The sequence below is a fragment of the Rhopilema esculentum genome, chromosome 1 (assembly GCF_057945365.1).
Source record: "Rhopilema esculentum isolate cy_ngs chromosome 1, ASM5794536v1, whole genome shotgun sequence".
Classification (NCBI taxonomy): Eukaryota; Metazoa; Cnidaria; class Scyphozoa; order Rhizostomeae; family Rhizostomatidae; genus Rhopilema; species Rhopilema esculentum.
The window spans coordinates 3086372-3110300 of NC_142815.1; the positions used below are offsets into that span (position 1 = coordinate 3086372).

General features: G+C 38.9%; 2 protein-coding genes across 9 annotated transcripts in view; one reads left to right on the plus strand and one right to left on the minus strand.

Moving 5' to 3' along the window:
- The window catches only part of LOC135690388 (uncharacterized), a 27746-nt gene extending 11427 nt beyond the window's left edge, over nt 1-16319 (minus strand). The window contains exon 1 of one of the 2 annotated variants that reach the window (XR_010516640.2): nt 15350-16319. The gene's annotated coding sequence lies outside the window, so the exon portion shown is untranslated. Of the gene's footprint in view, nt 1-545; nt 704-15349 lie in introns of those variants that run through there. The other variant, XR_010516641.2, reaches the window with a different exon arrangement.
- Nucleotides 1-23929, plus strand: part of LOC135690385 (leucine-rich repeat-containing protein 71) — a 39091-nt gene that overhangs the window by 5285 nt on the left and 9877 nt on the right. For 2 of the 7 annotated variants that reach the window (XM_065207929.2, XM_065207933.2), the window contains exons 2-7: nt 17410-17571; nt 18237-18425; nt 18931-19006; nt 19835-19981; nt 21388-21535; nt 23605-23688. In XM_065207929.2, coding sequence (XP_065064001.2) covers nt 17410-17571; nt 18237-18425; nt 18931-19006; nt 19835-19981; nt 21388-21535; nt 23605-23688 — 806 coding nt within the window. Of the gene's footprint in view, nt 1-730; nt 1403-4697; nt 9394-10030; nt 10510-14646; nt 15277-17409; nt 17572-18236; nt 18426-18930; nt 19007-19834; nt 19982-21387; nt 21536-23604; nt 23689-23929 lie in introns of those variants that run through there. The other 5 variants (XM_089116003.1, XM_065207928.2, XM_065207932.2 and 2 more) reach the window with 5 other exon arrangements.

The following is a 23929-nucleotide window of genomic DNA, read 5'->3' on the forward strand; positions in this document are numbered from 1 at the left end:
TTAATCGACTTCTTTCAAATTGCTATTTTATCAGTTCTGATTAGGAGATGCCCCCCCCCCCAATAATTCAAACTTAAATATACCGATTCTAACCTGGGGACAGCAATGTTAATAATATGTCATCTTACCCCTTTGCCCCTGATGTGGCAAACTTTTGCTAGCACAGTATTGGCTGAGGATTTTGGATGAAAATATTGTTTGTAATGCATATATCAAATCATTCGATAGTCTTGTCCAATCTAAAACTTTAACTTAGCAAAATTACCTAGGACCATCGTTTCCCCATCTTTCAGCGCAAAGGACCCTGTAGCACCTTGTTTTGAGAGCTTCTGCGCAGCCGGCATGCTTGAAAACGTTGCAAAAATTTCACGAAAACACAATGATTTCCAAGGATTTCAGGTAAAACAATAGGATTTTGAGAAATTTTCTGATCAAACAAAAGGATTTCGCCCAAAAGTGTATGAGATTCTCATAGACTGATTTGCCCCTCGTGCCCATTCTTATTACGCCAATGTTTGTTACAAACAACATAATTTCTCACTCACCGTTTCACTAAAACTCCCTCCAAGCCTTCATTTCCCTGCTAGCAGAACGAAACATCCACGACTCTTATTGGACGTTTTAATCTTCGAGATTATTCCATAATAATCCGTGATTTCCAAATTCCCTTTATTTGTTAATATTTGATTTAACACTGCAGATGAAAGCACTAACAAATTTGAACTTCTACTAATTTATTTGTTAATATTCGTCAAACGGATTTTGTAAATGTTTGCGCACACAGGCACCGGGCAGTTGTTTCTAAAGCAACATGATGACGTCACTGGCCAGCGATGTACATTGACAATGCACAAAGCACTCGTGAGTTACGTGTTCAAGCAAGGCTACATTCACCGAAGAGATATACAGACTTTATAAGTTGCAGAATTATTGTTCCTGGATACGTCACAGGCTCAAAAAGAGGTTACAGTATAACACTAAATCGAGACTTGTATGAAACTGCTCACTGCAGAACGAGTTACTGCGTATCCTTCGCCTCACTGCAGTTTGCCGCCTCTATCGTCCAGCACATGCTCCATTGAGGTGTTGGTTTACAACTTGAGCCAGGACAGAAGCTTTTAACAGTGGATTTCCGTAAGCTATGATAATCTGAAAACATAACTTGTGACTCTCACTCACGAACTCGCGTGTTTGACGTGACAACCGCGTATTACCTGCAGAGCTATAGAAATACTGTGTACTGCAAGAAACTTAAATATGCTTGGAGCTATTTTAAAGATAAAAGCCGCGGGACGAAACGTGAAGTCCCGCAGCGGACACGAGTCCGAATCGTCCCAAGTCTCTAAAGAATACAGCTTACGGCAAATATTCAAAACGGGTGCTGCTGTAGCGTTAGGTCAAGGTGAGTAAACGCGATTTACACGAGAGCATGTTCAATACTACCCGCGCCTATACTTATTTTCCCGCGCATCTTTCGCGTTTAAGCAGGAGCTGTTCAAACAGATCCGCACATTGGCGGGTTCATGATTAATCCATGAGGCCGGACTTTCCTTTTATATTGGATTAGAACTAATTTTCTCATTGAATTTCAAACTTAGAAATTGACGCAATTTTTAAAAGAGAAAAGTTCCAAGCAAACTCCAGATGAGCAATGTCATTCCCTTAGTTGAACTCTTTGGTTGACATAAGTTCGGGTAAGCATCATATTTTGCTGGATGTCATATTTGTGAGAGAACGTTCCCTGTGATTTGTTAATGTAGCAAAAAAACTCCATGACGTGTATGACACGAGGTAAATCAGATTATCCTGACCGGATTCTTCAGTTTCTTCAGGCCTGTTCATCTTTTCTCGGAAAAACTTTGCCACCGTTCAGAGAAATGCGTGTGGGCTTTTGAATTTTTAAGCCCATTGAAGAATCTTTAGTGCTGTAAAATAAATCTGCTTTGGGAAAACAACTTATTGAAAACAACTTGACTTGGGTAACAAATTGATGAAGGCAATCAGCTTTTGTTTAATTAAAATGTTTCAGTTGTTTCTTTTCCTTTTGGCTTCCATCTTAGAATATTTTGACGAAAAGTTTGTCCTCTCATTAGAATCTCCAATCATATCAGAAGACATTTACTTGCCTTCTGTTGTAAGACTAATCTGATGCCCATTCATAGTAAACTTATTTCTTAGTGGTTCATATCAGCCCGAATATCAGTGAATGAATTAATATGCCTAGCGTTTTCATTTTCAAACTTACAAGCGTGAAAGAAGCTAGAAGAAATTTATTAGTCGAGAGGGAACCAATCAAATTCGCCTTCTGTTCTATTGGCTCATATCGGCCCAAATATTGTTGCATAAATTAATGGCCAGCGTTTTCTCTTAAAGACACTTCTAGCATGAAAAAAACTAGAAGAAATTTATTGGTCGAGAGGGAGCCAATCAAATGTGACTTCTGTTCTATTGGCTCATATCGGCCCAAATATTGTTGCATAAATTAATGGCCAGCGTTTTCTCGTTAAAACACTTCTAGCATTAGAGAAGCTAGAATAAATTTATTGGTCGAGAGGGAGCCAATCAAATTCGCCTTCTGTTCTATTGGCTCATATCGGCCCAAATATTGTTGCATAAATTAATGGCCAGCGTTTTCTCGTAAAGACACTTCTAGCATGAAAGAAACTAGAAGAAACTTATTGGTCGAGAGGGAGCCAATCAAATTCGCCTTCTGTTCTATTGGCTCATATCGGCCCAAATATTGTTGCATAAATTAATGGCCAGCGTTTTCTCGTAAAGACACTTCTAGCATGAAAGAAACTAGAAGAAACTTATTGGTCGAGAGGGAGCCAATCAAATTCGCCTTCTGTTCTATTGGCCCATATCGTCTCAAATAACGTTAGACATTTCTAGCACGAAAGAAGCTAGAAGAAACTCATTGGTCGAGAGGGAGCCAATCAAATGCGCCTTCTGTTCTATTGGCTCATATCTACCCAACTATGGGTGTATAGATTTAGGCAAAAAAATTTCCATTATATTTTTCAAATCCTTTCGAGAGAATGATTGATTTTAACCTACGAATCCGATCAATCCGAAATTGCTCTGTTAAAGTACCTAATATCTAAGAAATAAATTTCTTATCTAAGAAATAAATTTCTTGTTTGTTCCTTCCTCCTTCTCGTCAAATTCAACAGCTGCAATGCCTGCCAAAAGTCTTGGAACACTGACATCAATTTCCAAGGTCAAAATCAATCATCCCCCTCTCCCCTACAGAACAATGTTGGTTTACTATCAAACGGGTTAGGATTTTAGGAAGCACTTTCTTTTGCGCTTCTTTTGTGATATTTCTCTAAATTATCAACATTGTTCTAGGGGAAAGGGGCTGAAGTAGCAATTTTTTTCATGAAAGGAATGAAAGATATCAAATGCAGTGTGAATTGCTGGGTGTTCCAAGTACTTTTGGCAGGCATTGTAGTCGGGAAAAAGAACGCTGATTCTCAAACCATTTCTTTAGAACACAATAAGCCTGCACAACCAATTATATTTCCTCGTGTAACGGTGCTCCCATTCATTTAGAAGGTTTGAAAACAGATTCTTTGACACTAGAATTTCATCTCCTGTTTTTTCCAATTTATCATTGGATTTCTCAGAAATTCCTCTTTTCCATAATTTGATTAAACTTTCATTAATTCATTAATTTGGATAATTCTGTCAGTTCTAGAAAAATTAATATACGACTTATGGTAATTTAACAAGCTTGATATTTTCGTGTCCAAGGTTAAACTTTGTAAACCAGAAACCCCTCTTACTAATCTTCAAGATTTTATATTCTTAATTTGTCTAAATCCTTAATTGTGTTGTAGAAAGAGAGAAACTTTGACACGTAGTGGGACCTGGTGGCGTTGGTTTTTCATTTAACTGAGAATGATCACGTGTTTAAGGTGCAGAATCTTTTATTAAGGAGGCTTGAAATTAAGGTAGAGGCTGGTGCTTAAGGTGTAGACTGGTGTTAAAGGTGGATACTGGTGTTTAAGGTGCAGGCCGATTCTCATTTTTAAGGTGCATCCTCTTGCCTACCTAACAGAATCTTGTTTTTAGTGGGCGATTTATGCTGGAAGTAACAATATTGTGTAAAATACTTTGAGCTTGCGCTTAAGATGTTATGATGAGAATGCCTTACCAGAAGTATTTTTCGTATACCAATGAAGCGAGCTAAACTGTAATGACGTCGTTATCATATGTTTTTTTATTTTCGTCCATATAATACCCTGGTCAAACGATCCAACATTTCATCCAACATTTTCACGCGCAGATCGAAAAGGGACTGGGTAGAAGTTCACACTGAAGGCTGCACAGTTTCGCGACATTTCGATCCGATTATAGCCCCCCCCCCCCACTTTCTTGCTTGGCAAAAACAATGACGCAATTAAAAATGAAAAGGGTAATTGTGACGCACCCTACTTATGCTTTCCTTTATCTTAAAACATTTATGTATTAATTGAAAAATCGGGTTTATAGAAGAAATGCCAAGAATAAAGAAAATGAAAGAAAAATAACGAGTTGAAGTCCTTCTCTAGGTTAAAAATGCATCGAAAAACCTAAAATTGACAAAAAGTGACCCACTTACAAGCCAATTGTTCAAAACATACAAGGGGCACACACAACCACCCCCCATCTGAATTTGAGGCTGTATTTCTCATTTTTCCATTTTGGATTTTACACTTTAATTTGCATCTGAGGCTGATCCCCCAGAGTACCCCATCAACAGCACCGTTGCTTACTCCGATGTTTTGATAGCCTTATTATTTTGCTTGCCTAATCAACAGCAGATGTTTCCAAGCAGTGCGAGTTTTTTATGGAAAACTCTTTGTCTAAACACCCATTGATATATTGCATTGAATTTGAGTGAAAAGAAAATGCTTTTACCAACACACTTTGTGATGGACAATGTCGTTTCTTCCTTATCTGTTTTCGCAGTTGTACAAATGCAATTACGACCCGCTAACAGCGTCTACAGATGTGTTTTCCAATCCAATGAACATTAAAATTCGTGTTTTCTTTGATAATTGGATGTGAAAAGGTAGGAAATTGTATTTGCTTGGGCGAATATTCTGTCGTTTACAAGAGGAAATAAAGGAAGTTTTTTGCTAGTGTTAATTTGTTTTGCTGGTGGCTAGGGGAAGCACAGAAGAACATTATTAAAGTCAAAGCAAGTTGGTTTTGATCTTCGCGAGCTAGTTGCCTGCGCTCTGGCTATAAAAGACACCATTTTCTTTCGTGGCTGTTAACATCGATCTTCACAAACTCGAACTTCCTGTAATCTGGCGAAAGAAGGGAGTACGCAAGTCAAGACAAGTTGGTTTTGGTTTTCGCAAACTAGTTGTTTGTGCTCTGGCTACAAAAGACACCATTTTCTTTAGTGACCGTTAACATCGAGCTTCACAAACTCGAGCTTCCTGTAATCTGGCGAAAGAAGGGAGTACGCAAGTCAAGTCAAGTTGGTTTTGGTTTTCGCAAGCTAGTTGCCTGTGTGCTCTGGCTACAAAAGACACCATTTTCTTTCGTGACCGTTAACATCGAGCTTCACAAACTCGAGCTTCCTGTAATCTGGCGAAAGAAGGGAGTACGCAAGTCAAAGCAAGTTGGTTTTGGTTTTCGCAAGCTAGTTGCCTGTGTGCTCTGGCAAGAAGAGATCATTCCATTATAGTATTGTTCATACTGAACTCTGCAAACCTCGGATCCGCAATCTGGCGAGAAAAGGAAGATATCTAGTTGTACTGGCCTATTATTTATTCTGAAGTTCAAAAGCTGGATTTATCCAATCTGGCTAGCAAAAGGCCATCTTAGGTGTCTAAAAGATGAGTGGATATGCTGTTTTCTTGACAGATTGATGATCTAAAGCAATCAAAGATAATCTGTTGCAATCAAAGAAGATCTTATGCAATCTAAGATGATCTAAAAAGATCTGTGATGATCTGAGGCGATGATACTGATATGAGATTCGCTGATTGGCAATTTGTTTCTGCAATCTGCTTCGGGAGTTTGTTTATTTCGAATTGTACTGAAGAGGTTAGAATCGGGTTTAGAAGAGATCGTGCAATTAGAAGAGACAGATGAAAGGGTAAACTTCAAGTTTTGAAGAGACATTTGATTTAGAGAATTTACAAGATACTGTTATTGAAATTGGTACCGACTAAGAGAGAAGTGATCTTTCATTTTAGAATTTCAGTTATTTGAAAGAGGGAGAGCAGAGAAGGAGTTCTGGCTTCGATTTGCTCTGGGAGTTTCTGTTTGTTGATTTTCCTTATTGTTTTGAAAATCAGATGTATTGAATTGGTCTTTGCAGCCTGATTTCAAGTGGTTTGTCATTGATTCGTGGTTTAAAGTTGACGAAGATAAAATGAGATGCTGGAAGTGATTAATTTGAAATCTTATTATCCATACTACAGTTGAAAAGGAGTAATAAAAGTAAAAGCACATTTGATGTTTGCGATATTGTGGTAGATTTATAGCAAAAGGGAACAACGTTGATTATTTCAATTGATTTTGGAAGTTCTTGACTCCGTACTGTCCACTTAATCTAAACTTTCAGCATCCACAACGTCTTCGGATTGAAATACACAAATCTTGGATGGAAGTCAAGTGCTCAATGTGGATTTATATCAGGAAGCAAAACGAAGTACATTGTTTTTAAAGGTTTATTTTGCCATTGGAAATTTGGAATTTATATTGCATTGGGAAAAAACAGAGTTTCGAAATTAATCATGTAACAAAAGCCAAAGAGGCTTTAAAAACACTGGCATTATTGATAAAGAATTTGATTTTTCCTAATTGCTTTCGCGAAGGATTAAGAAAAAACAGGCACACCCAAGCGATCAAAAACACGCAAAGGCAACAACCAATACATTTACATCCCTAAGATGCCAGGATATCCCTTTTAGGTGTGGTCTTTGAATCAGGTAGATATCGCAGACCACTTTCCGGTACATCAAAGTTTCATACATATTATGTAAATCCAAACCCAGATTATTTAAATCTGTGGGTTTTGTTGACATAAAACTGGCTTATCAAATTAAGCAACCTAGTCAAGACACGAGCTATCTGGTACTCATTTGCAAGATGTTTGAGAGTCACCAATACGAGTAACTGTTTCCAATTCACAGATGGTGTGTGTATCATCCGGCTTATCAAGCAAGAAGTTGTTTTTGATAAAGTGCTTTCTTCTGTGGACGTCAAATGCGCAGTGAAGAAGAGTCTTGGAGTGACTGCCTACTTTAGATAAGAAGATTTTTAGAGTCACCAATACGAATAACTGTTTCCAATTCACAGATGGTGTGTTTATCATCAGGTTTATCGAGCTAGAAGTTGTTTTTGATAATGTGCTTTCTTCTGTGGACGTCAAATGCGCAGTGAAGAAGAGTCTTAAAGTGACTGCCTACTTTAGATAAGAAGATATTTAAGAGTCACCAATACGAGTAACTGTTTCCAATTCACAGATGGTGTGTTTATCATCAGGTTTAATGAGCTAGAAGTTGTTTTTGATAAAGTGCTTTTCCTGTGGACGTCAAATGCGCAGCGAAGAAGAGTCTTAAAGTGACTGCCTACTTTAGATAAGAAGATATTTAAGAGTCACCAATACGAGTAACTGTTTCCAATTCACAGATGGTGTGTGTATCATCAGGCTTATCGAGCAAGAAGTTGTTTTTGATAAAGTGCTTTCTCCTGTGGACGACAAATGCGCAGTGAAGAAGAGTCTTGGAGTGACTGCCTATTTTAGATAAGAAGATATTTAAAAGTCACCAATACGAATAACTGTTTCCAATTCACAGATGGTGTGTGTATCATCAGGTTTATCGAGCAAGAAGTTGTTTTAGATAAAGTGCTTTCTCCTGTGGACGACAAATGCGCAGTAAAGAAGAGTCTTAAAGTGACTGCCTACTTTAGATAAGAAGATATTTAAAAGTCACCAATACGAATAACTGTTTCCAATTCACAGATAGTGTGTTTATCATCCGGCTTATCGAGCAAGAAGTTGTTTTAGATAAAGTCCTTTGAATTCTGTTCTTCAAAACAAAGAAAACAGACTTCACCTCTCAGTTTCGTCTCAGCAAGGCCACCTGTATTGCAACAGAAAACTCCGACAACAGTTGAATATTTTCAAAGATGAATTGGCTCGACGACAGTTCATGAATATTGCGAGCACCTGCTTCCACTCAATAACAAGAAGAATTTCCCTCTGTTGTCAAAAATGGTTTGCTAAAATGTTGTGAATTTTGCGTGTTGTTTTTGTATGTTAGTCTACTTTTTTTACAGTGCTGTGGCGTTGTAAAGATAACTTAACTGCGTGGATTAAAGTTTGACCTGTAGGAACCAATTTTAATGAGCTTGCAAACATTGTTCAAGAATATTTTTTAAAAAGTCAGATAGGATTTGATGTAGGGTGTTTTTTGGTACGCGTTTAATTGCGGGTTTTTGAATGGTTTAGCGTGAATTTAGAGTTAAGACCCAAGGATTTGATTTTTGTGATAGTTGAATATATCAAAGTTTGAAAGCTGTGATACGGAAAGTCGTTCTCTGACGCCTTCGTTGACGCAACTGGTTTTTGCTTTGGAGTTCGATAGATCGATAGAGTTTTATCGGAAAATTTTGTCGGGAAAAGGATTGATAATTCTTATGGCGAAGTGATCTGTCCTATAAGACATCAAGACCGAGCGAAGCAGAGAACGAGAAATCACAAACATACCGAGATCACGGGAACCTTGAAGACTATTTTGCCTAATGAGACCTAATCAATATCCGAGAAAGTGTCTTGTATAAAGTCGACACCGTTTAGTGACGTCATCAGATCTGTGTGATTCAAACTGAAGGTCGAAAGTCGAAGGAGAAAGCTTAAAAGGTATAGGACAATTACAACAAACTGTGGGAAATCAAAGAGGTTAAAGGGCGCGTTTTCAGGCCTAAAAGAGTTAGGTTATACTGTCGTTTCGAGTGATATACTTCCTGTACAGTGAGTACTCTTTGTCAGCAAAAGTAACGATTGAGGTTTCTAGAGTTCAAAGGAAAACAGTGAAAAATTGACGTTCATTAAAAGGCTTTTTGCAAGACCTATCGTCTTTTCAAGAAGGGATTTCCGTCTCCAAGTCTGCAAAGTCCTTGTCTACCAATCCTGAACGAACATCGACCAGCAATCCGTTCTTTGCTAGGCTACAGTACCCAGCATTGCTGTTTTCGTTCACGTCACTAGATCTACGTCTTTTGGAGTGGTTATACAAGGCAACGAGGAGACGCTTTTTACCGCTGCGATGGAGAGCAGAACGCTTCGTGTACCGAGCAGTAGACGACGACGCTCCTCCCTACAGGTAGTCTCATTTCAAATTAGAAAAAGACGCCCGTCAGCACAAGCTGTGATTCCAGGTATTTCGATTTTGATATTGTAGATTAAATTGTTTAATGGTTAAGGTGAGTCCTTGCAGAATTTGTACGCAAGGGAATCACCAAGACTTGTCTAGGGCCATCAGCAATTTTTGATCATTTTCTTTCCCGGCTTTATTTGGTTTCTCGATTGTGCGGAAGTTGAATTTATAGACATTACAAGGACAAGCATGGGAGGGGGGGGGGGGGGGTGGGCTAAAATGTTCCGGGTTTTGCTAAACACGCAAGGAGCCAAAAACAAGATTACCTTTGTGTTGTTTAACATATATACAGATAACATAACATTTATATACAGGTACGAAAATTATTTGGTGGCCTAAACCACCAACCCTCTGGCTTCATTTGGTAATTGACTTCAGAGAAGACATTTAAAGGACTAAATAGTAGTGTAAAAGGAACACCGAAAAGCTCTTTGCTCTGATGAAGCCCCGTATACCGGGGCGAAATATTCACCATCACTGATTGGTGTATTCTCGTCGCGTTGCGGTGTTCCTTATACACTACTATTCTATCGATTTTTCGCCGAAAGATTTTCTCCGGAGTCCGTCGAGCAGCCTGCTATCGTGCCCTCTCTTTTATTCGCACGTTAAAAGGACTACAGAGCATTTATTCTATAAGACAATAATTTTTCTTCTTGCTTATTTGATTCCTGTTCAAACCCCCTCGAGCATATAACGGCACACTAGTTAGTCGCTGCATAGTGGTTGTAAAACATTGTTGTAGTGTACTTTAAAAATCATTCTTGATCTCTCTTCAAAGTCAATAACTTTTATGAATGGCCATTAAAGCTGGGCAATCTTATCCTGAGGTCATCTTTTCTTGAGGCATTTTGAAAACGCTTTTGTTTTGGGCACAAGTGACCGCAGAGTATTCAAAATATCTAATAAAGATTCTTACCATAATGTTTATTTATACAAGAACACTGTTTCATTTTGTGTGAAAAGCTAAACAATGTTTAAGATACAATAGCATTTCACGGTTGATTTGACAACACTGTTTGGTGTAGGAAAGCGCGTTTGTTTGGCAGTTGTGTGTTCACGCTTTAGTAACAGAGAGATATGATGAGTGAATCTGAGGAAGAAAGTGATTGCGAAGATGGTAAGAAACTTTTTAAAACACGTAGATTAACCCCTTCGAAGCCTAGGGGCACGTCAATATTTGCCCCCTGATGTATTCTATTCAGCAGACATTGTGTTGCCCCTGGGGCCAGCCAATATTGTTAATATCTACAATCCTGACCAAAACTCGTGGGACTGCTTCCCAAATGCAATCGAGTTCTTATTCAACGTGACCCCCTACCCCCTATATCAATGCTGGGGTGTTTGTATGGGCTATAATCAAATGCTGGGACATTTAGCTCTCAAACGACACCAACATTGATATAGGGGGAGGGGAGGAGAGAAATTTATATGTCCTAACTTTTCTTGGGAATGATTGATAGCATGCCAAATTTTCAATTCAGTGTCAAGGAGTTTTGGCCACGATTGTCTTTATCATGGCTGGATATGTTTGTTATTTTAATGTTATCATAAGAATAGATTGAGGAGGATTTTGCTAAGTCAAAGGATTGCTTTTGTAAGAAAATAAGGCAGGGTATCCTAAATTACTTCTAGGCGGCAGAAAAATTAGAAAATTTGGATCTTATGGACGAATGATAACATTAGAGCCTCAGGGTCATCACCACTTATTCTAAACTGGGGAACAGTAGTGTAAGGAAATTGTCCTCTTACCCCCAAGCCCCGTTGTGGCAAATCCTTTGCTGATAATGTTTCTTCGTGGATTTTGTTTATATAGATTGTTTGAATATATAGGCAGAGTCAGGAAAACATTACGGTTGCACGGTCACTGACCGGAGGAGGGTCCACGAAAAACAATAGAAACTCCTACGACACACCTAAATCACGCCTACCTTCTATTGTTTTGCGAGGAAAGTTTTCCTTATGGGATGTTATTATCTGTAGAAAGGTTAACAACTTTTCTGGACTCTGTATAAAGGTTTATCTATATGGAAATTTGGAAAACCTAAATCTTTTATTCAACATAAACGTAAGTTGGGTATGCCCCCTTTGCCCCCATTCTCTGTGGCACGGTCCGTGTCCCTTATTAGTTGATTTTGACATACTCAATTAACTATCGATGGCACTGATTGTGATGTCATTGATAAACTATCAATGGATTTAGAACAGTATTTTTATTTCTTTCTACCTCGCATTCGAAAGTAGATTTTAGGACACGAAAAGCAATGCTAATAAAATGTGTCTGGCCCTTCCTTTCGATGTGACCACAACTCGAAATTCCTAAGCATGGTATTGCAGAGAGCTTGCTACTCTCCTTACTCTAAGTGAAAGTTTAGTAATGGCTGGGACTCGAACCCCAAGACTCTTGGATATGTTTTCCGCGACCCAAACCAGTGAGCCATCTTCGCACAATATTTCCTCTGAGCCATCTAAATCAGTCACAGACTTTCTTTTGTAAAGTGAAGAAGATACGTTTACGATCTGTTAAGACTGGCTGTTACAGTTTGAAGACATGCATGAGTAGAAAAATTGACCCTAGAGTCCAAGAACTGTTTCTAGCATCTAATCATTGAGGTTAAGTAGATTTTTGGTTTTCGATGAATTGAAACTTTTCTATGAAGGGTCAATGGTCCTATTTTGCCTAGACAGCCGATGTCTCATTCCTTAATGCGAAGAAGGAGTACGAAAGGGGGGGGGGGGGGGGATTGTAGAAATCAGCTAGACAAATCAAAATTTTCCGAGTATCGTTCAGAAATCTGGAAGTCTTTAACGTTTCAGCTGTTAATTCAAAGATACCTTCAAGGGGTTATCTGATAATATGACAGGTGTCGCACGTCTCCGGCGAGGAAACGAATAATTTTCTTGAATGGGGTCTGTAGCCCGCAAAACAAGTCTGCTTTAAACAATATTTTTTGTCTCGTGACCTTTATAAGTCTATCCTGTATTTCTGTAAGCTGCGGGTACTTAGTGGAATGGGCTCAAGTGACGTACAAATAAATCTTCGGTCAAATCTTCGAACGAAATGTTTTGAACTTAATGTATAAATGTGTGTTAATAATATGTATACATTTAATTATTTTAAGCTTGATTTTGTTTCCTATGTTTTATCGTTTTTGTAGTGGAGGTTCTCCTCGAATTAGCCTTGCTTAGAAGTAGCCCCTTAACATATGAAATTAAACTAAAATTTGGGGGGTAGAGGGTGGCCTCGTAGCAGGCACGATGATTAAAAGTCTAATTATCAAATTATTATAATATTTTTTTATTATAACAAAACTTATTCGGATGTTTAATACTCTGAAGTGTGTTAGATGAGAAGCTAAAGTATGTTGTAAAATGATTGCTTTTTCAAAGCCATTTTCAAATTTCATACCGTCAAAAAATGTTCAAATTTAATGATGTTTCAACTTGATAACAAGGACCGCGAAGCATATAACAGATTTAAGGGACTAAAACACTTTGGAGAGGGGGGGAGGGTAAAAATGCTAAAACCAAGAGCAAGATGAATTTTTGTATGGTACTTTTATGAAGCCCCGTTAGCCCCCCGCTTCTGCAGTCCCTGTGATATACACGATATGTGTAAAATAAGTAGCTGTTATGTCAAAATCGTACCTTGAACTTGTTTCAACGGCTCGTCTGTCTCTCGATTATCTTCGCAATTTGCTGTTTATGTAACAAAGTGAAGTAATCCTGCAGATTTCATTCAGCCGTCTTCAGTAACGTTCAGTGATTTATCACCAAGCCGACAAATTAAGAGATTTTCTGATGTCCATGTTGACTTTGTCAACGAATACCCTAGATATTTTCAGTTGTTCCCATTGGAATCATAAAACACAGGAAGATTCCAATGGGTTCGATTTAGCATGGACATGAATTAATCCCAAAATAGACATTTTAATTCCCCCTTTGTTTCCAAGAATCCTCTCATTGTTTCTTGGAATTTTAACTTTTGCACACAGTCTTCAGAACCCAGTCTCCCAGGGGGGCTATTTGGAGATTTGGGGACTCGATGTTCAATGTTTTGTAACTAGCAGCATATGTTGTGTGGAAAATATTGACGCGAAATTTTTGAGTTTTTGAGATGAGGCTTTGAAATTTATTTGTTTCAACGATGGAAAGGAAAAAAAGCATGGGTGCAAGTTGGAGGAAATTGAGCCAAGTTGTGTCTCCTAAAAGGGATGTTGTTACATTGCAAAATGGTGGTATGTTCTTGTTTATTATCAGGACTGAGCTTACTAAAATACTTTTTAATTAGACCGACGCTGGTAAATTAGAGAAAGTTAATGCAAGGAAAGTCATTGGAAACCGAAGAATTTCGGTGACCTCGCCCATACCATGCCCTGTAGCTATCCTTGCGAATGTACTCTTGTTTGACGTCATCGATTTTGTACCCCGGTATCTACCGAATTTTTTTATAAGAACCAGCAAATTTAAGTTCAGGCTGACTGTTCTTATTTTTTCGAAAATCTGAGGCTGGATTGTTCTTAATTTGTTCTTTAATTAAGAGGGTGTGAGCAGTGCTATTGCTAGCTTTTTCGTTCTGAGGAGGTGTTCAGGCCTCATTTGCCAACAAAGTGAGTGAGACAGCCTTGATTTGCTGACAAATTTGAATATTCACCGAAAAAGCACCCACACATCGCTAAAAATCCTCGATTTTGAGAAAAAACGTTGTTCAAAATTACATTTTGCAGAAGCTCAGCCTCAGCTTGTTCTTAATTTGTTCTTAACTTATGACCAGTTTTGAGGCTCGTGTTCTTATAAAATTGTTCTTATAAAAAAATAGAGTGTTTGTCAAAAATAGACCTCATTTTTAATCGTCGTATTGACATTGGTGTATGCTGGAAATTTAATGTCGTTTTCACTTTTTCGGCGCAAGTTACTACGTTTTGAATCTTTAGATATTCTTTTAAAGATTTAACCAGAACTTGCTGACAGAAATTTGCTGCTACAGTAAAATTTTACTTTTAAAACGGTGCATTTGGCGTTAATTAATTACAAAATCAAAGAATGCGCCAACTCGACATTTCTTCCCCTTTTTTAATTTTTTCCTGTATGTGCTTGTTTCAAATGTATTTCATGGTAGAAAACTCCCCCTCCCCCCTCCCCTGGCATACGGGGCTTCATCAGAGCAAACACAAAACTTTTTGCTTGGAGGGGGAAAGCAGCCGGGGCGAAATATTACACTAATTTACGTATATTTATTATTATTTATTTTCGTCGCATTGCGGTGTTTCTTACAGGGCCCGCGCCGATGGGGGGCCGGGGTGGCCATGGCCCCTCACTTTTTGTGAAGCAATTAGTTTAAAAACTGCAATAGAAGGGGTAAGAAGCCGTGCCCCCCTACGTTTTTAGCCTTGCCCCCCCACTATACAATTCGTGGCGCGGGCCCTGTATTATTTGCTACATTTTCATCAATTTTTCGCCGCAAGAACTCCTTTGAGTCCGTCGAACAGACTGTTATCGTGACCTTTTCTTTATTCACACAAAAAATTGTGTCTCGGTCTTTGGTCAAGGCTATGTCTAACTGGGGGACAATGCCGGCAAAATCCCCTGATTATTTATCTTCACTTCCCCACCCCCGGATTTTAAGAACTTTTGAGCGTGCATAAACCTCCGTTTCCGTGCACCTCCTACGCATCGGCTTTTAAAAAGAGGAAAACCTAGATCCAACAGGAAGTATGGATTGACGACGATGATGTAATGTGATGTTTGGACCAGCTCGAGTTTAGGTTTGTTATTTGTGATGAAATGAGTGAGAAAAAGACTAGTGTATGGACGAAGATAAGTCGAGGCACTGGAAGAAAAAAACTTTTGGATGCAGCACAGAATCTTGTGGTGCTGAAAGATGGCGGTATGTGTTTTTGTAAACTTGTTCTTATACTTGAGATAAGTAATAAAGGAACAAGGAAGCATTTAGAACTTACAAGGCACGAATTTTGCAAGAGCCAGAACTGGAACTACTTTGGTTCTTAGGAAGCCAGGGCCTCTCGTGAGATTGTAAAAACCTTCTATTTCCAACGAATAATACCGTTTGTTCCAACAGTCCTTAACCAATGGACCCACTGCACTTATCACCGTAAACAATCAGCAAAGGGTTCTAGCATCAGGGCCCGTGCCAGGAATTTGAAAGTGGGGCCAAGGCTAAATAAGTAGGGGGCCAAGGCTTCTTACCCTTTATACTATAACTTCAAAACTGCTTGCTTCGCAAAAAGTAAGGGGCCATGGTCACTGAGCATAAAGGGTGCTGTGATAATTAAGTTCAACCTAAACGGGACACGTCTGCTTCCGAAAGGGCATTTGAAAAACTTGGGGGTACAGTGCCCCTCGTGCACCTTGTGCCCCCTGTACCAACATCTCCGTCAACGGTCTTCGTATTGATAAGGGTTCTGTATTACTAGACGGAGGCCTATGAATTACAATGTTATTGTGTCGGTATCCAACGACCACGTGTCCTGCTATGGAAGGCTGTTTGCGAGTCAATAGCAGGGTAAAGGAGACAGGGTCTACGAGAATCAGGGAGAAGAAAAGCGGATCCAACAAATTAAAGAGCTTGGGCGCAAAAACATTATGCTTTTGTGATAATGTCACAGGCTCGCTTATAGACTCAAAGAAATAACACTTATAGTAACACAGGGCCTTATAAAAAACTATAAATAAGGAGGGGGGATCGATCATCCAGCCAGGGCAAGAAAAGTTTGTTCAAAACAATAGACTTAAGCTACAAATTAACGTCCCTTGATAAAGCTAGGCCAAGCCTAAAAATCTTGGCATGACGAAGAGATGGCGGAAGATTTTGGTAAGGGAAAGGGTAATGGCCTTTGTGGTTCCCAAACCCTTTAGCACAGAGTCGGTTATCTTCTTTCACAATCTTCTGTAATTTTTTAATGGTTTTGTGAACTCTTTAAAGGAGTTTGCACCCCACCTTGTAATGTCATGAATCTTAAATGGTATTCAAAGATGAATCCTTCGATATTAATCCAACCTACAGTTGTTGGTGATAAATCTGAGTAAACATCTCCCCGTCTGATGTCAAGCTCTGTAAATCCTATCTCCAAATATTTGTGTAATGATGCTAAACTTGCGTAGCGGATGCTAAACTTTTAGGGGGGGGGGGGGCGGGGGTTAGTACGGATCTTGTCTGAATACTATTGCTTCATTTAAATAATATTGTTCGAAAGGGGCCTGAAATTGTTGTAATATAAGTTTAGAATAAATATCGTTGCTCTTTTGTTCTTAATATTATTATGCTGTCCGTAGTCGATATTGGTTTTAAAGCACGCTTAGCTGCATCTTGTTGTCTTAAAGTAATTGATTGATGGATTTATTGTTTATCTCAGTCGGAGTTGGGAGGGGCGTGCTGATGGTTTTTTAGAGAGAGAGGAATTGCGATCGAGGAGTTGGAGTTGTCAAGGACGTTTTCAAGTCGTTTTAAAGTTGTCAAGATCGTTCGTTGTCAAGAGGGGAATTAATTATAATAATAACTTGTAAATAGTATACATATATATCTATCGTGTTTATTTCATTGTGGATTTTACTACCATACACCGACCAGCCTAAAAAGCACAACAAAATGCTATGAATTTTGCCTTATTAGAGGGGCTACAGTGCCATATGTCTCCTACACCTACGGTAATTTTTGTAACCTATACGGGGGTGTTTCTATTATATTCAGTAAAGTATGGAATCTAAAGCTAGTTTCTTGATATCTTGGGTTCCAGAACGTCAAAAGATTGCCGAGAAAGAGGGGTGCTTTAGAAGGAGTTGAAACTCTGGAACCCAAGGTACTATACAGACAGCCCGCTTTTAAAAGCAATGTGCCTGTACGAGAAGCAGGCTTCAGGGGGGAGGTTCTTCGTTGCTTCGTCTTAACCAACCAAGGTACAAGTAACTTGGTTTAAACCAATCAAATTGCAGCGACCTTTTGGCACTGCCCCCAGCACCCTTTTGGCTACATTCCTGACGATTCTATTTCTTTTCTCCATAGAAACCTACTGCCTTACCGGCGATTTCGAGCGAGACTTCTGTGAGCTCTGCTCGAGAAACGATGTTCCGGCCATAAAAATTGCTCCACGTCCGCATCGTCCATCATCCCCGGTCGCACAACATCCGGACACAAGTATGAGTAAAGGAAAAGAGTCGAAGGAAGGTATGTTATTTTGGTTGATTGAATAAATAATTCTCAAACACTAACGATGCTCAAAACATGGGTTTGTGAGCTCCTTGGGTGTGTTGGAGGTCTAATCGGAAATTTGCATAAGGAAATGAGAAGTAAGGGCTCATAACGGCTGCCTCTTGGAAAAAATTTCGAGCTTTTAGTTTGCCTGGTATTTAGATTCCACAACATATCCTTTGAGTAGTGACCTTAAATCTTACTTCATTTTCACCAACCCTCTTGACTACTACCTGTAAGATTGGATATTTTAGCACTGGACTGCAAATCTATTGATAGAACTTTCAGCAACACAACCAGACATAGACTCAAAATTATTTGGTTATCTACCCTCCCCCCTCCCTCTAAATAATTGAATCTGTCGGTTAAAAACAAAACTATGGTTAGGAGATGTATACATGACCTTTGACTTGTATGAGCTTTTAACGTTATGACTCTTGAACTCTATGGCCTTGTGTCTTAATGACATCTGACCAATCATGATCGAGAGATTCTGTCTTGAATAATGGTAGAATTTTCTCTCCAATCCAGTTGGTCATTCTCATTGAAAATTTGACTTAATTTTGAAGATTAAACTTTTTTCCTAAGTAAGAATGTTTAGCAACCTTTTCCATTTAATGCAAAACTTACCCGTTTCACAGATCGAAATCGAGGCCACCAGGCGCACCAGCCTCCTCCTGAACCGCCAAAACCTGCAGACGATAAAGATCAAGAACTTCCACCAACAACATTTACAACAAAAGATAAATACGAGTATTTTCAACCACGTATAGAAATTGAAAATGAAGACGAAGGAAATAAAACTCATCTGAAGGAATTTTTTATAAGAGGTGAGAAATACCTACGAAAAGAAATCATTTGGTATTTGATCTTTATATCATTTGAGCTTCAAGACCGTTGAGCTTCAAGACATTTGATCTTAACGACCTTGGAACTCCACGACCTTTGATCTCTCTGACATTTGATCTAACGACCTTTGAACTCCACAACCTTTGAACTCCACGACCTTTGATCTCCCTGACATTTTATCTTAATGACCTATGAGCTCCGTGAACTTCGTGACCTTGAATCTCATTGATTTTTGACCGTTGTCTTTCAATGTAACTTTTAAAATTCTATTCACGCAATTTTTGACTGAAAATTGATCGTTAGGTTCTACATATATGCAATTCTGACGACTCAAACGTAAGGATCAAAAATCAACTTGATAAAATAACGGCAGAATAACATCTCTTCACTTTAATATTTTTTCTTGATATTGTAATAATCTAAGTGTTTTGTTTTTCCTCAAATCCTTCTTTTATTTTATTCATAATTTTAATCAAATTATTTCAGGTTGGAAAGTTGACGCCAAGGTTCTTGAAGTTTTATCTATGACTTTACCAAAACAAGACCGACTTGTCTCGATAAAGTAAGGCTATCTTCAATTTACTCCCTCTTCTTCTGTCAACGTATTGTTGATAAAATATTAAAGTTTTATTTATCGTTTCTTCCAGTGTACCTTATAGGGATTTGAGACCATGCTTTCTCCACCCTTAGTGTTGTCCATGTTTCAAGCCCCGCTATTGACATTTCTTTTACACACTTCCATAGAATGTAAAACGCCAAATTGTAATTTAGTATGTCACACTTGACAGTAATTTGGTCAATTAGTTGTCTATGATATTTTAAATTTTTTTTTAGTTTTTATAATGGAGGGCTTCTTGAAGTCAGTTTTGTTGAATGGCTACCCTCCTCAAACATTTGAAGGAAACTTTAAGGTTTAAAGTTTTTTGGTTTAAAGGCATTGAGTCATGATCAATGTGCCTTCTCTGTAGGGTGTCATTTGCTTTCAGCGTGGTCACTGAAAATTAATGTAATAACTGAATCCGTTGTTGACAACTTGCTTTTGACAGAAGCTGTTTTGTAGATCAGTACGAGGCAACCCCATGTGATCAGTTTCAGGCCCACCAATAGCACTGCAGCATGAAAATCGTTGCATACTGCGCATACTTGGGTATACCCTCTCCTTTAGTCATGACTCAATGCCGTTGATGCATGATTCATTCAGATCGGTTTTAGAATTCAAGTTAAGATTAGAAAGTCTTAGAAGCGCCAGTTCTTAGAATAAAGCTGTGGTTTCTTAGAATTTTTTGCGCAAGTATTTCGTTCTTTGATCGTGACTCAATGCCTTTGACATTTCCACAAAGGGTTTAAACTGTTTGGTCTCGAGTAACGCTGCCTCTTTTTTCCATTCCAGCTTGTGGAATGCAGGGTTAAGTGATGATACATTGGAACTGTTGGCCAAAATTGTTGTCCAGTGTCATTCTCTGAAGGATCTTTGTCTCGATGGCAATGCATACATTCGACAGCACCATTATGATCTCTTCCTTAAAGAAGAATGCAGGTAAGGAGGCTCTTTATTAGGTTACACTGTCAATCAAATAGAAATTTATGATGCCAAAACAAAGCCAGCTGTCAATCATTCATTCGACACCATAAAAAGGTCAATTCATTAAGAAGAAATGCACCTGAAGGATGCATTACCTTATAAGGATATTATGTCAATCAAATTGACATCTACGGCGCTGACACAATCCAAGCTGTGAATTAGCTATTTTCCGTATTTTTTCTCTCTTTTTTATGTCAATCAAACGGAAGCCAGACAGCTGTCAGAATACTTTGTGTCGTGTCAGAAGTTCACCAGAATCCCTAGATAAATTTGACGCAAAGAGTTCATTAAAACTATGGATTTGAAGCTGGTTTCAGAAAACAATACCAACTTTTACTGTTGTTTATGTTCCTATCGTAGTTCTATTTCATTTGTCTATTTTTATTTCTAGTATTTTGTTGTTGATTGCTCTCTTTATGATTTAAACTGAGAGAACATGTTTGCAAGTTATGAGACGAGGGTCTATCCAGTTAGGGGTAGTTGTGACTCCCCTCTCCCTCTTTCGTGTTGGAACCCAGAGACGTAGAAGCTGAAAGTGCACCAGGGGTAGGTGCCCCTCCAGCTTTTGGAAAAATTCCGTTTTTTAAAAAGAAACCTCGTTAAAATAGTGCCCCCTATTTTGTGATGTGGTGACCCTTGAATCTTGTGCCCCTCCGACCTCGAAATTCTTCTGACGTCTCTGGTGGAACTACTTCCTTTTAGCAGGTCCTTTGTGCCTTGCGATTGACGCTGTGATGGCTCCCCAGTACAATTAGAAGAGGGGAGGGGGGATAGTTTGTGTGTGACTAAAAAGGCTTTGGGCCTTCGGTTGCAAAATAAGAATTTGAAAACAAAATGCCCAACTTAAGTTAATCTTTGTATAAAAGTTAGATCTATGGTAATTATAAGTTTAGCGGCAGCTCTAAGGTTAGGGCTCTCGTTAATCAGCCCCCAAGCCCTCAGTTCAGCCCCTTTTTCATGAGTCTGCTAATGATTACTTGGTAGAGTATACCGTAATTCCTCGAATAGCCCCTCCCCCTCAAATAAGCCCTACCCTAGAACTACAAATTGTCAGTAAGCCCCCCTCCTCGAATAAGCCCCCACTGCTACCGTATGTTATCGAATTGTACCCCTGAGTTTGACGGCTTTTGTCATCTGAGGTTGCCTATGGCGTTTTTTTTGAATTACCACAACAAATTAATACTTTTGGTAGTAATTAATTAAATGCTCATAACGAAATACCTTCTAAAATGAACGAGGTCTTTTAATAATGTCTTCTTAATGTCTACAATAATTTTATAACCACCCCCCCCCCCTCGAATAAGCCCCCGTCTAAAAATACGAGGATTTACGGTAAATGATGCGTTTGATCTCTCCCGCAGCGTTCAAAATCTCTCCCTAAAGAACTGCTACGTGAACGATATCGGAGCTGAGAACATCGCCACCGCACTTGCGGAAAACAAGAATCTAACGACTTTGAATCTATGTTTCAATAAAATAACATGCACCGGAGCAGAACACCTAGCCAAGGTAATATTGTGTTTGATAAAAAAACACAGACTTTCGTTTCACATATACGGCCTTATGACGTATATACGAACTCAGCAATTAATATCTTAATTCAACTCCACATCAAAATCCCTCTTAACTCGACGAAGCCCAAGCAAACAACGATTATTCTCCACGCTTCCCTCCTCAAAACAATGTTACTGAAAATACCCAGATGTCCTTCAAATGCTGTTCACAATTCTCGAAGCCATCGATATCTGTATTTAACAACACCACTACATCACACATTACCCAAAGTTATTGTACATCAACACACACCAGCACATAGCAAGTAAGACTTCCGCATATTATTGCATTCCACACATCTTCGTTACACCCCACCCCATCCTTCACCACCGAAATTTATCATTACAATTCCACATCAGCCCACACTACCCCCACCCCACACTACACCAACTACCCCAAACTATACCCGCCCTACAGTACCCAAAGCTCCTGAACATCTCTGTTCTCTACGCCACACGATACGACCCTAAACCCCTATCATTACTGCAAACCATCCCACATCAACCCGTACTACCCTGCTCAAACCCATTATATGCCACTCCATCCACTCCATCCTGAAGCCACTGCATACCCCATACCAGCCCAAACTGCCACGCTCCATACCACCCAAAACCTATGAACATCACTGTTCTCCACGCCACGCGATGCGCCCCCAAAACACTTCCATCACTGCACTCCACCCAACACCAATCCGTGCTACCCCACACCAGCCCAAACTGCCACACCCTACTACCAAAACACTACCAAACTACCCAAAATCTCCGAACATCACTGCTCTCCACCCAACACCAATCCGCATAACCCCACCGTACAAAACCACACAATCCTTGCATGGAGGACAGCTGGCAAGAATCTGTTTTGAAAAGAACTTTTATAAAATACATCTTGATAAAGTGAAATATGAACTTTGCTGCGATTTTTAAATATGCGTTGATGGAAGGCGTAATATGAACTGTTTTTCATTAAAAGCCATTTAAGAAGGCAGTTTATTTTGTGCCATCATTGTTACAGCGCGCAGTATCAAATCATATTGATTCGGCTCTCTTTCACAGTTAAAGCGTAGTTTTGAAGCACGTTACAAGAAGAATGTAAATTGAATGGAGCGATTTTGCACTTAGATTCGCTGTTCAGACAACACGGTGTTCCAAAATTGTGTTCTACCCACAGAAGATATTTCTCATTCTCTCTGTTGCTTTTATGTTGTAATAGTACCTCATCTTGAACTCTTCTGTGCTGTCAATCTCCGTATTGTTTACAGCACTAGGAGAGTCATTCATCCATTAAAAAAGATTTCGTTTCTTCCACCTAGAAGAGTCCTGTTGTTTATGAATTTACGTGCGAGTTTGATTCTAGCAACGTAGAACGCACAACCCACAGATTGGGGGATAGGATAAAACAACATGTTCCTTCCAACATAAGAAACAAAACTGCCCCTCAAAGAGAACAGCCTTCTCGATCTTGTAGGTCTAGAAACACTGTTAAAACAAGTGATTCTGCCATCGGTCAACATCTTTTAGACAACCCAGATTGTGCAAAACTCTATAACGACGACATGTTTCAGAAAGTAGGGAGAGCCCGGTCGTCTTTCCATCTAGCAGTTTTAGAATCGATCTACATACAAACGAAAAAGCCGCCATTGTGTAGACAGAAGGAGTTCGTTTTCTCTCTTGGACTCCAGTGGTAATTTTTCTTTAGGCACGCGGCACTGATTGGTCAACTATACCAGTCTCGTGCTTGCGTTTTTCTGATTGGACTATTTCGATCCACAACTGGGTATATATTTTTCATCCTGTTCTTTCGGAACCTTATTCTGATGTTTTATGCTCTGAGGACTGTCAGACGAAAAGCATTTGGCCAATATGTTGTAAAATGTTTGCTTTTTTCAAAGCCATTTTTAAATTCTTCTTGAGTATTTTGCAAATATCACAATATTTTGCAAAATACTCTTTAATAAGCTATCATCTCAGTACAATACGACATTGTACAGCGATAGATTTTATCTGTTAATCTGTGTTATTTTTTAGGGTTTGCGAATGAACAGATCCTTGCTGTCGCTTAATTTAGGAAGCAATCTTATTGGGGAAAGAGGTGCTGCAAAGCTTGCCGAGGTATGGGAAAATACAAAAAACAAATAAATATTTAATATCATATCATCAAGGTATTTATCAACAAATTCCTCTCAGTTTCACCAAGCTGCAACATAAATTACGGATATAAGTGCTTAAAAGGAGCTAAAAATTGAAAGATAACATTTTATTCTAAATAAATCGTTTTGTAACTACTGCTTGTCCTTGGCATCATGTCTTGAAAATTTTTAGTTTCTCTTTGAACATTGAGACTGTGGAGCTG